Below are 13,413 nucleotides of genomic sequence, written 5' to 3'. Positions count from 1 at the left end.
TTGATCTAAACCATTCCATTGTAGCTCTGGCTGTATGTTTAGGGTCATTGTGCTGCTGGAAGGTGAACCTCCGCCCCAGTCTCAAGTCTTCCGCAGACTCTAATGCCCTGTACACACGACCAGTTTTCCAGACCAGGTTCTCGGTTTTCCCCCCAGGATTCCCTGCGGACTTTTTACTGCCGGAAATCCCGATCGTGTGTATGGGGCATAGAAGGTTTTTCTTCTAAAATTGCCCTATATTTGGCTCCATCCATCTTCCCATCAACTCTTACCAGCTTCCCTATCTCAGCTGAAGAAAAGCATCCCCACAACATGATGCTGCCACCACCATGTTTCATGGTGAGGATGGTGTGTTCAGGGTGATGGGCAGTGTTAGTTTTCTGCCACACATAGCGTTTTGCTTTTTGGCCAAAAAGTTAAATTTTGGTCTCATCTGACCAGAGCACCTTCTTCCACATGTTTGCTGTGTCCCCCACATGGCTTCTCACAAACTGCAAATGGGACTTCTTATGCCTTTCTTTCAACAATGGCTTTCTACTTGCCAATCTTCCATAAAGACCAGATTTGTGGAGTGCATGACTAATAGTTGTCCTGTGGACAGGTTCTCCCATCTGAGCTGGGGATCTCTGCAGCTCCTCCAGAGTTACCATGGGCCTCTTTGCTGCTTCTCTAATTAATGCACTCCTTGCCCGGCCTGTCAGTTTAGGTGGAGGGCCATGTCTTGGTAGGTTTGCAGTTGTGCCATACTCTTTCATTTTCGGATGATGGATTGAACAGTGCTCCGTGAGATGTTCAAAGCTTGGGATTTTTCTATAACGTAATACTGCTTAAAACTTCTCCATAACTTCATCCCTGACCTGTCTGGTGTGTTCCTTGACCTTCATGATGCTGTTTGTTCACTAAGGTTCTCTAACAAATCTCTGAGGGCTTCACAGAACAGCTGTATTTATACTGAGATTCAATTACACACAGGTGGATTTTATTTACTAATCAGGTGACTTCTGAAGGCAATTGGTTTCACTAGATTTTATTTAGGGGTATCAGAGTAAAGGGGGCTGAATACAAATGCATGCCACACTTTTCAGGCATTTATTGTAAACAATTTTGAAAATCATTTTGTTATTTTCCTTCCACTTCACAATTGTGTGCCACTTTGTATTGGTCTATCACATAAATACCAAATAAAATACATTTATTTTGGTTGTAACATGACAAAATGTGGAAAAGTTCAAGTGGTATGAATACTTTTCATACTTTCATACTTTTACAAGGCACTGTAACTAGCACTAAACAGGAGACGAGGACAAAGGGAGATGCCAATCATGTAAACAAGTGTATCTAGACTGTCATTAGATGTCAGCATACTACAGAACCATAGTAACCTGATGCACTTCAAAACAACATAGAAAAATTCATAAAGGTGGGACAGAATACCCCTCTAGAAGTAGCACGTTTGCCCTATTATACCAACCTGGCTCATGCAAAGACATCAACATTTTGTTCAAATGTTCTAGATAAAAGCTGATGAGAAAGGTAAATTCTTATGGCCATAGGCAGAAGAATGGCTGAGCAGTTGTACTCTTTCCTTATAGCACTAGGGTCCTTGGCTTGGGTTAACTCAGGTATGGCAAAGTTGGCCCCCGTCATACTGACGGTTTTAACCGGTCCCAGGCACGCCTCACCCCCTTGGTCTGATTCATTTGTGTAGTGTGAGTGTTCTGAACACTGTCTATGAATGGTTAACCGCATTGTGCCACTTGGAAGAGTGCTTGTGTGCTCCAAGTATAGCCTACTATACCATAGTGTCATATAATAGTGCCTCTTTGTCCTTACTCAACCTGCAGCATTCTAGCGATCATTATTGTAGCATTATAGATATTATAGATATTTTAAGGTATTTCAAGAAAAAAAAATATTTATACCATAACATTTAAAACGGATCTTCACCCCCCCCCCATTTCTTTTTCAAATCTCTGCTTGCTGGGTTGTGGGTTCTGCAAAGTTCAGATACTCATTCGCCTAGTGGATTTTGCGTTGTCCTGCACAATCCTCTTCCCTTCTGCCACCAATCAGGTCCTGCACCATGTTTTTGTGTGAGGTCATTGGGAGGTTGACGTCTCTTCTGAATTCATCTGCTGATGATGTGCTAGGCACACCCCTCATCCTTTTCTTGGTGAAAGGTTATGCCTCCTGGGATTTGTAATATGCATATCCCAGGAGGCACAGGGAGCAAAGTGTGCGTCATTAGCCTAGGTGAAAGACGTGCATTGGGGGTGGGGGATTAAAAATGAAAAGGCAATGTTTGTGTAGTGGAGGAAAGGAAGAATGGAGAGGAGGGAAGATTGTTTTGAAGGTGAAGAACGACTTTGATGTGCGCTTAAAGTGGAGGTTCACCCAAAAACACAATTTTTAACATTAGATTGAGGCTCATTTTGTCAAGGGGAATCTGGTGTTTTTTTTTAAATCGAAGCAGTACTTACCGTTTTAGAGATAGATCTTTTCTGCCGCTTTCGGGTATGGGCTGTGGGACTGGGCGTTCCTATTTGAATGACAGGCTTCTGACAGGCTTCCGATGGTCGCATACAGCGCATCACGATTTTCCGAAAGTAGCCGAACGTCGATGCGCAGGCGCCGTATAGAGCCGCACCGATGTTCGGCTTCTTTCGGCTACTCGTGACGCGATGTATGCGACCGTCGGAAGCCTATCGGAAGTCTGTCAATCAAATAGGAACGCCCAGTCCCGCAGCCCATACCCGGAAGCGGCGGAGAAGATCTATCTCTAAAACGGTAAGTACTGGTTCGATTTAAAAAAAAACACCCGATTGCCCTTGACAAAATTAGCCTAAAATCTAATGTTAAAAATAGTTTTTCGGGTGAACTCCCACTTTAAGGCCCTTTCACGCAAATGTTCTTATTGGGTCTGCTGTCTGTCTTTCAAGTGGGTCTTTCAAGTGGGTGTAAATGAACCGACAGTCCGTTTATATCCAACCAATCATAGAGGAGAGCGGGCTGTGTCTGTGTCCGCTCTACATAAGCGAAGTAGAGACGGACATGTCATCCACCTGCTTAGTGGCAATCACCAGATAGATCCCCTGTTGAGCAAGTGGATTGCAGGTGAAGTCGCCCCCCCATGTGCATGTTTTATAGTGATTAGACACTTTGAATTAAATAATTGCAGTAGTTGTTGAGTAGTGTCAATACATACTGTATATTCATTCAGATATATTGGGTAACTGTAAAAAAAATTGTCATGTAGAAAACTCCATTATAACATACATCTTTCAACAAATCTTATATCTTTCTGTTTATTAAATCAGTGTAAATCCGGCAATTCATTACACATGCAGCACTTGTACTCTTAAGAATCCTCTCCAAGAAACGCAGGGGGTTGTCATCAGATTCTAATAACAGTTAAATGGACCATTTCACTTCCACTTTCTATTTCTGTCACTGCCAGCTTAGCACACGAGGGGGTACTGGATGCAGGCTGTCATGTGAGCCTGCTTTCATTGATGTTGATAGAGATGACAGATTCACCTGATGTGCCTTCTTTGTGTTTCAGCATGTCGTCCTGGGTTTTACAAGGCTTTGCTGACCGATTCGTACTGCACAAAGTGCCCACCCCACAGCTTCTCCCTGCAGGACAGTTCAGCTGAATGCACATGTGAGAGAGGTTACTACAGAGCCAAGTCCGACCCCAAGTCTATGGCATGTACCCGTAAGTTTACTTCTTCTTCTTTGCTAAACCTTATTATGATTGGTATTATTATTGTTCTATTACTTTATTTGCATTTTTTAACCCCAGAGAACAAGAAAATACAGTCAATGAACTGCTAAAGCTATTTAAAGTGGTTGTAAACCCTTAGATATACCTAGTGAAATGACTTCCTCAGGTTAAACACAGATCTGAAACAAATATTCCTACAAATGTTCTACCCGTCTATCTGCAGCCCTTTCTTCTCTACATCGGTTCAAAGTGCTGAATTTTAAAGCTTGTCTGAGAGCTCAGAAAATAAGGCAGAAAGCTACACACTGCAGAGCTTAGTGAGGAGAGCTCTGACAGCTGATTGGAGGGAAGGGACACCCCCCTCCCTCTCCACACAGCACACAGGAACAGAGATGACTGTCAGCTCTCAGCTGGAGGTCTTTCCCCTGTCACTATTTTTCTCTTGGTGTCAGGAAAACACATCAGAAGTAAATCTTAATTGAGACAAGTACACACTATAGAGGGAAATGTTTTGTTCATATTGCATGCCTGAGGGTTACAACAACTTTAACCACGTCATTATACTGCGGCAGGTCGGCTCGTTGTAGGTGTACGCCGACTCCTTTAAGTGCCATAGCAGGCATATACATGCGGGGGACCCGATACGTGTGGCCGGTGTTCACAATGTCAAAAGAGAACCAGAACAGGGGTCTGTCAATGTAAACATACAGATCCCCCATTCTGACAGGGGAGTAGAGAGAGATAGTCTGTTCTTAGTGATTAGGAACAGCGATCTCTCTCCTCCTCCAGTCAGTCCCACCCGCCCCACAGTTACGCCCCTTTCACACTGCGGCGGGAGGTGAGGTGGCGGTAAAGTGGCGATATTTTTAGCGCCGCTTTACCGTAGGAATTGCGGTGATATTCAGCTGCTAGCGGTGCAGTTGTACCCTCACTAGCAGCCGAAAAAGGGTTAATACCACCGGCAATGCACCTCTGCAGAGTCGCATTGCCGGCGGTATAGCCGCGGTGTCCCATTGATTTCAATGGGCAGCAGCGGTGGAGGAGCGGTAAACACACCGCTCCTTCACCGCTCCAAAGATGCGGCTAGCAGGACTTTTGAAACGGTTCTGCTAGAGCACCGCTCCAGTGTGAAAGCCCTCACACTGGAGAAACAGCAGCCGCTGTTTCAGGTCGGTTTGAAGGTGCTATTTTTAGCGCAATAGCGCCTGCAAACTGCCCCAGTCTGAAAGGGGTCTCAGAAACACCTCCCAGGGAACACATTTAACCCCTTGATCGCCCCCTACTGTTAATCCTTTCCCTGCCAGGGACATTTACACAGTAATCAATGCATTTTTGTAGTACCGATTGCTGTATAAATGTCAATGGTCCCAAAAAAGTGTTAAAAGTGTCCGATCTGTCCGCCGCAATGTCACAGTCCCGCTAAAAATCACATTACTAGTAAAAAAATAAATAAACATGCCATAAATCTATCCCCTATTTTGTAGATGCTATAACTTTTGCGCAAACCAATCAATATACACTTATTGCGATTTTTTATTTTTTACCAAAAATATGTAGAAGAATACATATTGGCCTAAACTGAGGAAGAACTTTGTTTTTTTTATTAGTTTTGGGGGATTTTTATTATAGCAAAAAGTTAAAAATATTGTTTTTTTTTTCAAAATTGTTGCTCTTTTTTTGTTTATAGTGCAAAAAATAAAAACTGCAGAGGTGATCAAATACCACCAAAAGAAAGCTCTGTATTTGTGGGAAAAGAAGGACGTCTATTTTGTTTGGGTACAGCATCACACGACAGCGCAATTTTCAGTTACAGCGACACAGTGCCATATCGCAAAAAATGGCCCAGTCGTTAAGGGGGGAAATCTTCCGGTCTGCAAGTGGTTAAGAAACATTGTAATGGTGCTTAAAGTCTTTTTGGTTAGAAGGATTAGAAGGATTACAACACTTGGCCAGTTTTTTTTACTGTCTGTGCCCCTGTTAGGGATATTGACCCTATTTGTCCTGTATACTGTCATTACCAAGAGTGAAAGAAAATTAGACATTTTTGGTTGTTACCAGAACAGGAATAGAGGAAAAATCTTTCCATGGGGAACGTAGTTCTGGTAAACCTGTCGACAACTAGGGATTTCCTCACTTTGGAAGGATTTCATTTGGCTATGGGACAGGAAGTGAAGAGAAATCTACCCAAAAGGACACAAATGGCAAAAAAATATAACAAAACCTTATGGGTTTTAACCCCTTTACTTAAAGCAGAACGTCACCCAAAAGGGGAAGTTCTGCTTGTTTGCAACCCCCCCAGGGTGTCTGATAAAACAATATATATAATGTTTGGGGGTGCTAAGTAATTTTCTAGCAAAAAAATGATGATTATTATTATGTAGGAGAGAAGTGTCAGAATTGGCCTGGGTGGTAAGGGGTTAATTACCATAAGTAATATACAAATAATTATTATATACTGTTTTTAAGGTAATTTAATATATTTTCAAAAGCTGTACTCAAGCAGGTGGCTTAATGGACAAATTACTGAAGTTATAACTTCAAACCAGTAATTTCACAACAAATAGATAAATAATAAATTATTATGTTTTAACATATGCATAATAATATATGATTTCGTTGAATTATAACAGTACCTTTTCAACAGCAGAAGATTCTAATTCTTCCTCTTAACTGTGTGAGAAAAACATGGGATTGTGGGAAAATCTTATACCCACATTTTTTCCTTGTAGTTAAGAGGGCTGGAAGGCAGCAATTGTCTTTAAGACTCATGCCCCTTCTATGACACTTCAGTGAGAGGCGTGCCTCCACTGCAGCATTTTTATTGGACAGCAGGGGCTAATGGTACTTTACCATTGGTCCAAGGCTCCAAGCTGTCCATTGAAGTCAGTGCCTCTGACAAGAAGTGAGGAGAGGCACTGTGAGCTCATCCTCTCAGTCTGCTGCAAACAGAGTGTGCCAGCTTGTATTTAAACTGGCCACTCTGTATGTAGCTCGAAGCCTGATTTTTTTATTTTATTTTTTAAATGTTCATGGCTTTGCCTCACCTGCCTCCCCTGACTGCACGTCCCTGAAGTATTGCGCGTTAATGTGCATTATGCTATTATTGAACATCCAAAGGAATCAGCCCAAATGTGAGAGGACATACAAACGTTGTGACATTGATTTCCCTAATGAGAACTGAAGCTAGAACCCCAGCATTGGAAATCAAGAATGATAGCCATGTTGCCACTGTGCCTATCTGACTACCCACTTTTCCCCACTTTTTCATATAGCTGATACTGTGTGCTGTGAACATAGCAGGGTAAAAATGAACATAAGAAATCCAAGTTAGAGTATTAGACCCCTTTCATACTTGGGGCGGTTTGCAGGCGCTACTGCGCTTAAAATAGTGCAATAGTGCAAACTGACCTGAAACAGGACTTTTACACTGGAGCGGTGCTCTAGCAGGACCACTCCAAAAGTCCTGCTAGCTGCATCTTTGAAGCAGTGAAGGAGCGGTTTGTTTACCACTCCTCCACCGCTCCTTCCCTATGAAAGCAATGCCATTGAAAGCCTCTGCCGGCGGTTTTAACCCTTTTTCGGCCACTAGTGGGTGGGGTAAAACCGCACCGCTAGCCGCCGAATACTGCCGCAATTCCGACAGTAAAGCGCCGCTAAAAAAAGCTGCACTTTACCGCCACTGCACCTGCTGCCCCAGTGTGAGAGGGGCCTAAGGCCCCGTACACACGGTCGGACAAAACCGATGAGAATGGACTGAGGTTCAGTTTCATCGGTCCAAACCGACCGTGTGTATAGCCCTTCGGTCTGTTTTCCTTCGGTCCAAAATTTTAAAACATGCTTCAAAACCGAACTGATGGACCGCTGCCCAATCGGTCCAAACCGATGGTTAGTACAGAAAGCATCGGTTCAAAACCCGCGCATGCTCAGAATCAAGTTGACGCATGCTTGGAAGCATTGAACTTTGTTTTATGTAGCACGTCGTGTGTTTGACGTCACCGCGTTCTGACCAGATCGGTTTTTGGAACGATGGTGTGTACGCTCAGGTAATATTAAGATCCTTTGATAATACAAAGTGACCTGGTACTTATTGTTTCACCAATAAATAACTTTAGAAAAAACAATCCAATAACATAAATTCTTTGGACATACAGTATAAACACTTGGTGCAATATACCCTCTAGAGCAGGGGATGGCAACCTTGGCCATCTAGCGGTTTTGAAACCACAAGTCCCATGAGACATTGCAAGACCCCGACAATCACAGGCATGACTCCTAGAGGCAGAGGCATGATGGGATTTGTAGTTTCACCACAGCAGCTGTGCCGAGGTTGCCTACCCCTGCTCTAGAAAACTCCTTGTTAATTTGGAAATACTCTTAAACTGCTTACAAGTAGAAGAAGCCACACACCGTTAACCAGTCTTATATTACATTGGAACTCTTAACTTCCTACGTCTTAATGGGACGTACATGTCTTAATGGAATGTGCAATTCTGAATGTCATCTATTGAAGGTGCAATCAAGAATTGTGTATTAAAGTGCTAATCATGTTGTGTGTGTGAAATGTAATGGTACCGATCCATCAGGCAGAGCCTAGCCTCCTCCATCTGCTCAGTCCTTTGTTTAGTAATGCAAGAAGATAATAACTCGCCAATGCTTCATAAAGAGCAAGTTAAACGTGATATAAATGCATGTACGTTCTCTGGCTTTAATGTTCAGCAGCTGTGTTGCCTTACTTAAGCACAACTCCACATATAGATATATCACGCTGAAATGGCTCCCTTGTGTCATAAAAAAGGGAGTTTACTCCCACAGGGTCCATTATGAGGTTTTATTTTTCTAAAATGACTGCAGCTAACTCCATTTTCATAGTCTCATAGGACTGAAATCGGGGTGGTCTAACTTATTTTTCTGCTTGCGGCTCATATAAGATGGTGGTATACGTAATGCTCAGGACATTATGTAAATTAGAATAGTACAATATCCCAAAACATACATAAGTGCTATAGAGTTTGAAGGTACAATATATTAAAAAGTCAGCTCAAAAATATACCTTGTTGCACTATTATACATATACAGTTCTTAGTTATTATCAATAATCAATAAAGAATACAGCAGTCAGATCTCCATTTTATAAAACCATCACAAAGTGAACTTTATAGCTTTTTAAAACCATAATTAAAGTGGTTGTACTCCTCGGACATGAAATATGAACAAAGCAAGTGTCTTAGTTAGGAGAGTGTCCTTTCTGTCTGCAGCTTCGTTCCTCTGGTATCAGCCTAAATCATTTCTGACAAGTATCTCTGACACCAAGTGAAAAATGGTGACAGGGGAGGGATCTCCTCAGACTGACAACCTCAGCTCTGTTCCTGTGTGCTGTGTGGAAGGGGTGTGTCTCTTCCCTCCAATCAGCTCTCAGAGCTCTCCTCACTGATATAACTTCTGGTCCCCGCCCCTGATTTTCAGTGCTGGGAGATCCTGTGTAAATTCTGCACTTTGAATGACTGTAGGGGGGAAATTGCTGCAGATAAACAGATACTAATGATGTAAGAGGATTTGATTAATCTGTGTATCACCTGAGGCCAGTCACTTCACTGGGTATATATCGGGGTTTACAACCACTTTAAAAAGGGTTTCATATACAGTAGATATATCTACATATATATATATATATATATATATATATATATAAATTGGTTGACATATTATGCTACATCCCTCATGTACAACATGTGATATTATTGAAGTAGGTAAACTTCCATTTATGATTTTTACCTATAGGTAAGCCTATACTAAGGTCTACCTATAAGTACTGTAAATATCTCCTAAACGTGCACCGTTTAGGAGATATTTACTTTAGATGCAGCCAGTGACGTCACCGGTGCATGAACTCTGAAAGAACGGCATATCGATGTTGTTCCTTCAGAGGCCTGCACTGTAAACAGAGGCTCAATTTACACATGGAGTGTGGCTTGGCCCCACCCCCACTCTCTTCTCATTGGCTCACCGGCTGTGATTGTCTCAGCCAATCAGGAGAAAAAGACCCAGGAGTGCTGCTGCTCTTGTGCACATTGCTGGATCGAGAGGGGGCTCAGGTAAGTATTAGGAGTAAGCTGGGGGCGCTAAAGACTTTTTGTCTTCATACATAGAATACATGAAGTTAGAAAAATATTGAGCCTTTACAACCACTTTAAGGGGTCAATTTATAATTAATCTTACACAAGATCCATAGAGTGAGATTTAAAGACTTCTAATTAGAATCAGTTGGAAAAAGTCTAAATCCTGAGTGAAAGTTGCATGAATCTTGTGTGGAAACATTTAAAAATAGTCCCCTTTAGCATTAGAAATCTGGGCATGGGTTCAGGTTTAATTTTAACGGGTTAGGTCAGGGGTTTGAGAGACAGCTAGGAGTTAACATTGAAAGGACTTTATAACCACGGGCAAGCCAACTTGTTATTAGCACCACATCCCTTAGTTGAATGGATAAAGAGGGATTAAATGGGATTTTTAAGGTGTAGAATAAGGTCCAGTGATATCAAAATCCGATATAAAAAGTTTTATTTAAAGACAGAATAAAAAATTGTTAAAAAACATTGGCAGCTGCTGGAACCACAGGAACACACATGCTACCGCAGGACGCCAGCCTTAGAGGCAAGTGCCGGCTTGCGCAGATAGCTTACGTCCCTGGGTATCGAGTTTACTGCAAAACTCTGTTTTCTGGTCCTTGAATGCTCCTTATGGTCACCTATAGTTCTTGGATGCAGGCAGACATTTTGACCCTCATAGTGACTTGATTATAATATACAATACTTCAAGAGAATTGGAAGGCTTTTACCTCTAATTGGACAGCATCCCCTGAAGAAGCCCAACATATGACCGAAACATGTTGAGAACTCCATTCTATAGTGCTGTATCCATGAAACTGTATTGAAACATACTTGCCAATTGTTTTTTAACATTTAAAAAAAAAAATCATTTTGTCGTTAAATAAAACTTTTTTTTATCATATTTTGATATCACTGGACCTTATTCTGCACCTTAAAAATCCAATTTAATCCCTCTTTATTTATAGGAGTTAACATTGTGTTTTATAGCTCATATTAGAGCTACTGCTATGGGTTTATTTAAAGCAAAGCTCCAACTTTTTACCTGTTTTGCCTTGCCACACAGCAACATTCCATCCTCCAACCCCTGTATTGCAGTAGGGACAAATGTAGAAGGCACCGACAGAGGCTTCAGCACTGAAATGGAGGATAATATAATATCTCTTCTCTTGCAGAGCATCCTTATTTGAATCATTTTTTACCTCTGACAGGGTTGCTTTAAGGGAATGGAAGAAAACTTTTAGATTTGACCTGCGATGGTCTGTTTGTCAAGCTTGCTGTAGCTGCAGGATCATATTTATATAATTTGCAGCCTGGGGTTGATTGTGCTAAAGTATATCCTTTCAATCTTCTGCCAGAGTTCAATTCTGCTGAAATATTTCCTGCGTGTTCACTATTTACCTGAATCATTTTATAACAGCTATATGTCAACACATTGCTGACCAAATCTTACTTGTCATGTGCACGGCACAGGCTTTTAATAAAAAAAATATATCAAATGAGCTACATTCTTCATTGCACAGTATAGGAAAATGTCATTCGTTTTGTAGTTGGCATGCTGCACATTTATGGTATTTCAAATCATTTTGGGCAATTTTGAAGACTGAATGAGTTTCTTATAAAAGTAACATGTTTGCTATTTTATATAGCCTAATCTCCACTTTTGCATGATTGTAGGCTAGGCTCACATTACTGAATATGTGTTAAATTGCGCATGTTCCCAACATGCCAACTGAACGTGCTAATCTTAAGCAGATGCACAGGGGTGCCATTGATTCTTAATGGCACCCCCATGGATCAGCAAACTGGGCACATTTGTGTACATGCCAAACCGCATGGTAATGCAACACTATGCAGTTTGGTGTGGCGTGATATTAAGAAATGGGTCTTCATTCCCTGTGTTTCTGCTGGTAGGGAAGCCCAGATGCATAGATGTGAACTGAGTGTTACATGAAAGAAATGAAAATAACATTGAGAGCCCAGATGAACTCTGCAATCAGAAAAAGATTGTGTTTTCTGCTTATGGTGGATCTCTAGCTCTGAGATTACTGCTTACCCACAGAAAGCAAGGTAACACTCCAAATAATGCTGGCAGGATACAGGCCTTTTCACTCAGGCTGCGCCCCATCTCAATCCAACGATGTGCACGAGAGCCTCATCTCTCCAGGGTTTCTCCCTCTTCATTGGATGACACAGCAGCGGTATCCATTGGCTCCTGCCACTATCAATCACAGCCATTGAACAAATGAGGAGAGAGCACGGGTGGGGCCGAGCCACACTTCGTGTGTGAATGGACATATGGAGCAGAGTCTCAGGAAGGAGCATGCTCCGGTGCTCCCTGAGCAAGCTTCTTGCTATGGGGGCACTAGACAGGAGGGATTGACCTGGAGTGCCGGCGTTGGACTCAAGAAGAGGAGAATCAGGGCTACTCTGTTCAAAACCACTGCACAGAGCATTTTTTTAACATAAAAAAAGAACAGAAGATATTTAATAAATAAGACATCATAGCAGCATTTTCCAGTGCGCAGCTGACTTCTGTCCAGGAGTCCATGTAAGAAAACTGCTGAAAACTGCCTGATGTCTCTTTTCCTTACACTGAGACTATTCTGAACAAGTTGCTTAACTGTCAAAAATTCAATTTTCTGCATTTTGGATGTTGGAACTTTTAGATGCATGACAGTGAATGCTATTTCTTTCACCCCCTGCAGGTTTAACTTGTCTGTCAACCTCCCAGAGGGGGGTGATCCAGAGTTAAGGTCCATGTCTTCTTTTCTTTTTTATTATTTTACCCAACAACAACAAACTAGTCTAACAACAGCTTTGTAAAAAAAATAAAAAAATATGGCAAAAGCCTCCAAATCCCCACTGTTACACCCCAATGTTATTTTGACAGGCCACGTTCCAGCACTTACTGGTAGTATTGAAGCCTTTCCACTTCTTCCTCAGCTCTGCACAATGGTTTTGCACAGAGCAACCCCGGTCCTCCTCTCATCAGGTCCCTGGTGCTCAGAGCCCCTCCCCTTGCCAAATGCTCTCTCCCGAGCCCCATTCTCTCTGTCTATAAGACACAGAAATGCGGCACGACCTCACCGCCCACTCCCTCCTCACTGACTATGATTGAGAGCAGTGGGAGCCAATGGCTTCTGCTGCTGCCTCTCAGCCAATGAGGAGAGAGAGACCCAGGAGAACTGCTGCTCTCATGCACATCGCAGGATAGAGATTGGGCTTAGGTAAGTATTGGTAGGGGGCTGAGGTGCGAGCTGCACACTGAAGGCTGTTTACCTTCATGTAGAGAACAACTTTAAATACTTTCATAAGCTAACTTAATCTCTTAGAGAGTATGCACCCTTTTTATCTTTTACTCCTTGCCTATGTTCCAGTTTAAGCTAGTGCCATAACCACTGCCATTGAACAAACATACACAATCTTCTGCACTCAAGTGTGGTACCAGTTTTGTGAGTGAACACCCTCTGTTACAGAGACTACCAACAAAACTTTAGGTCTCAAGTATTTACTGAGCCTTGGTGCCCTTCTCAGATAGGGGTGACCCATAGGCACTACATGCAGAAAGACAAAAAGAGGTTG

At 42.2% G+C, this 13,413-nt stretch overlaps 1 protein-coding gene across 1 annotated transcript in view; it reads left to right on the top strand.

The window, feature by feature from the left end:
• Nucleotides 1-13,413, top strand: part of LOC120936397 (ephrin type-A receptor 3-like) — a gene marked incomplete in the record, with an annotated part of 325,284 nt that overhangs the window by 157,450 nt on the left and 154,421 nt on the right. Inside the window, 1 exon segment of the mRNA XM_040348687.1 lies at nt 3,563-3,718. Coding sequence (XP_040204621.1) covers nt 3,563-3,718 — 156 coding nt within the window.

This window comes from Rana temporaria, chromosome 4, assembly GCF_905171775.1.
Source record: "Rana temporaria chromosome 4, aRanTem1.1, whole genome shotgun sequence".
Taxonomy (NCBI): Eukaryota; Metazoa; Chordata; class Amphibia; order Anura; family Ranidae; genus Rana; species Rana temporaria.
This window is presented reverse-complemented; position numbering and strand designations above follow the sequence as displayed.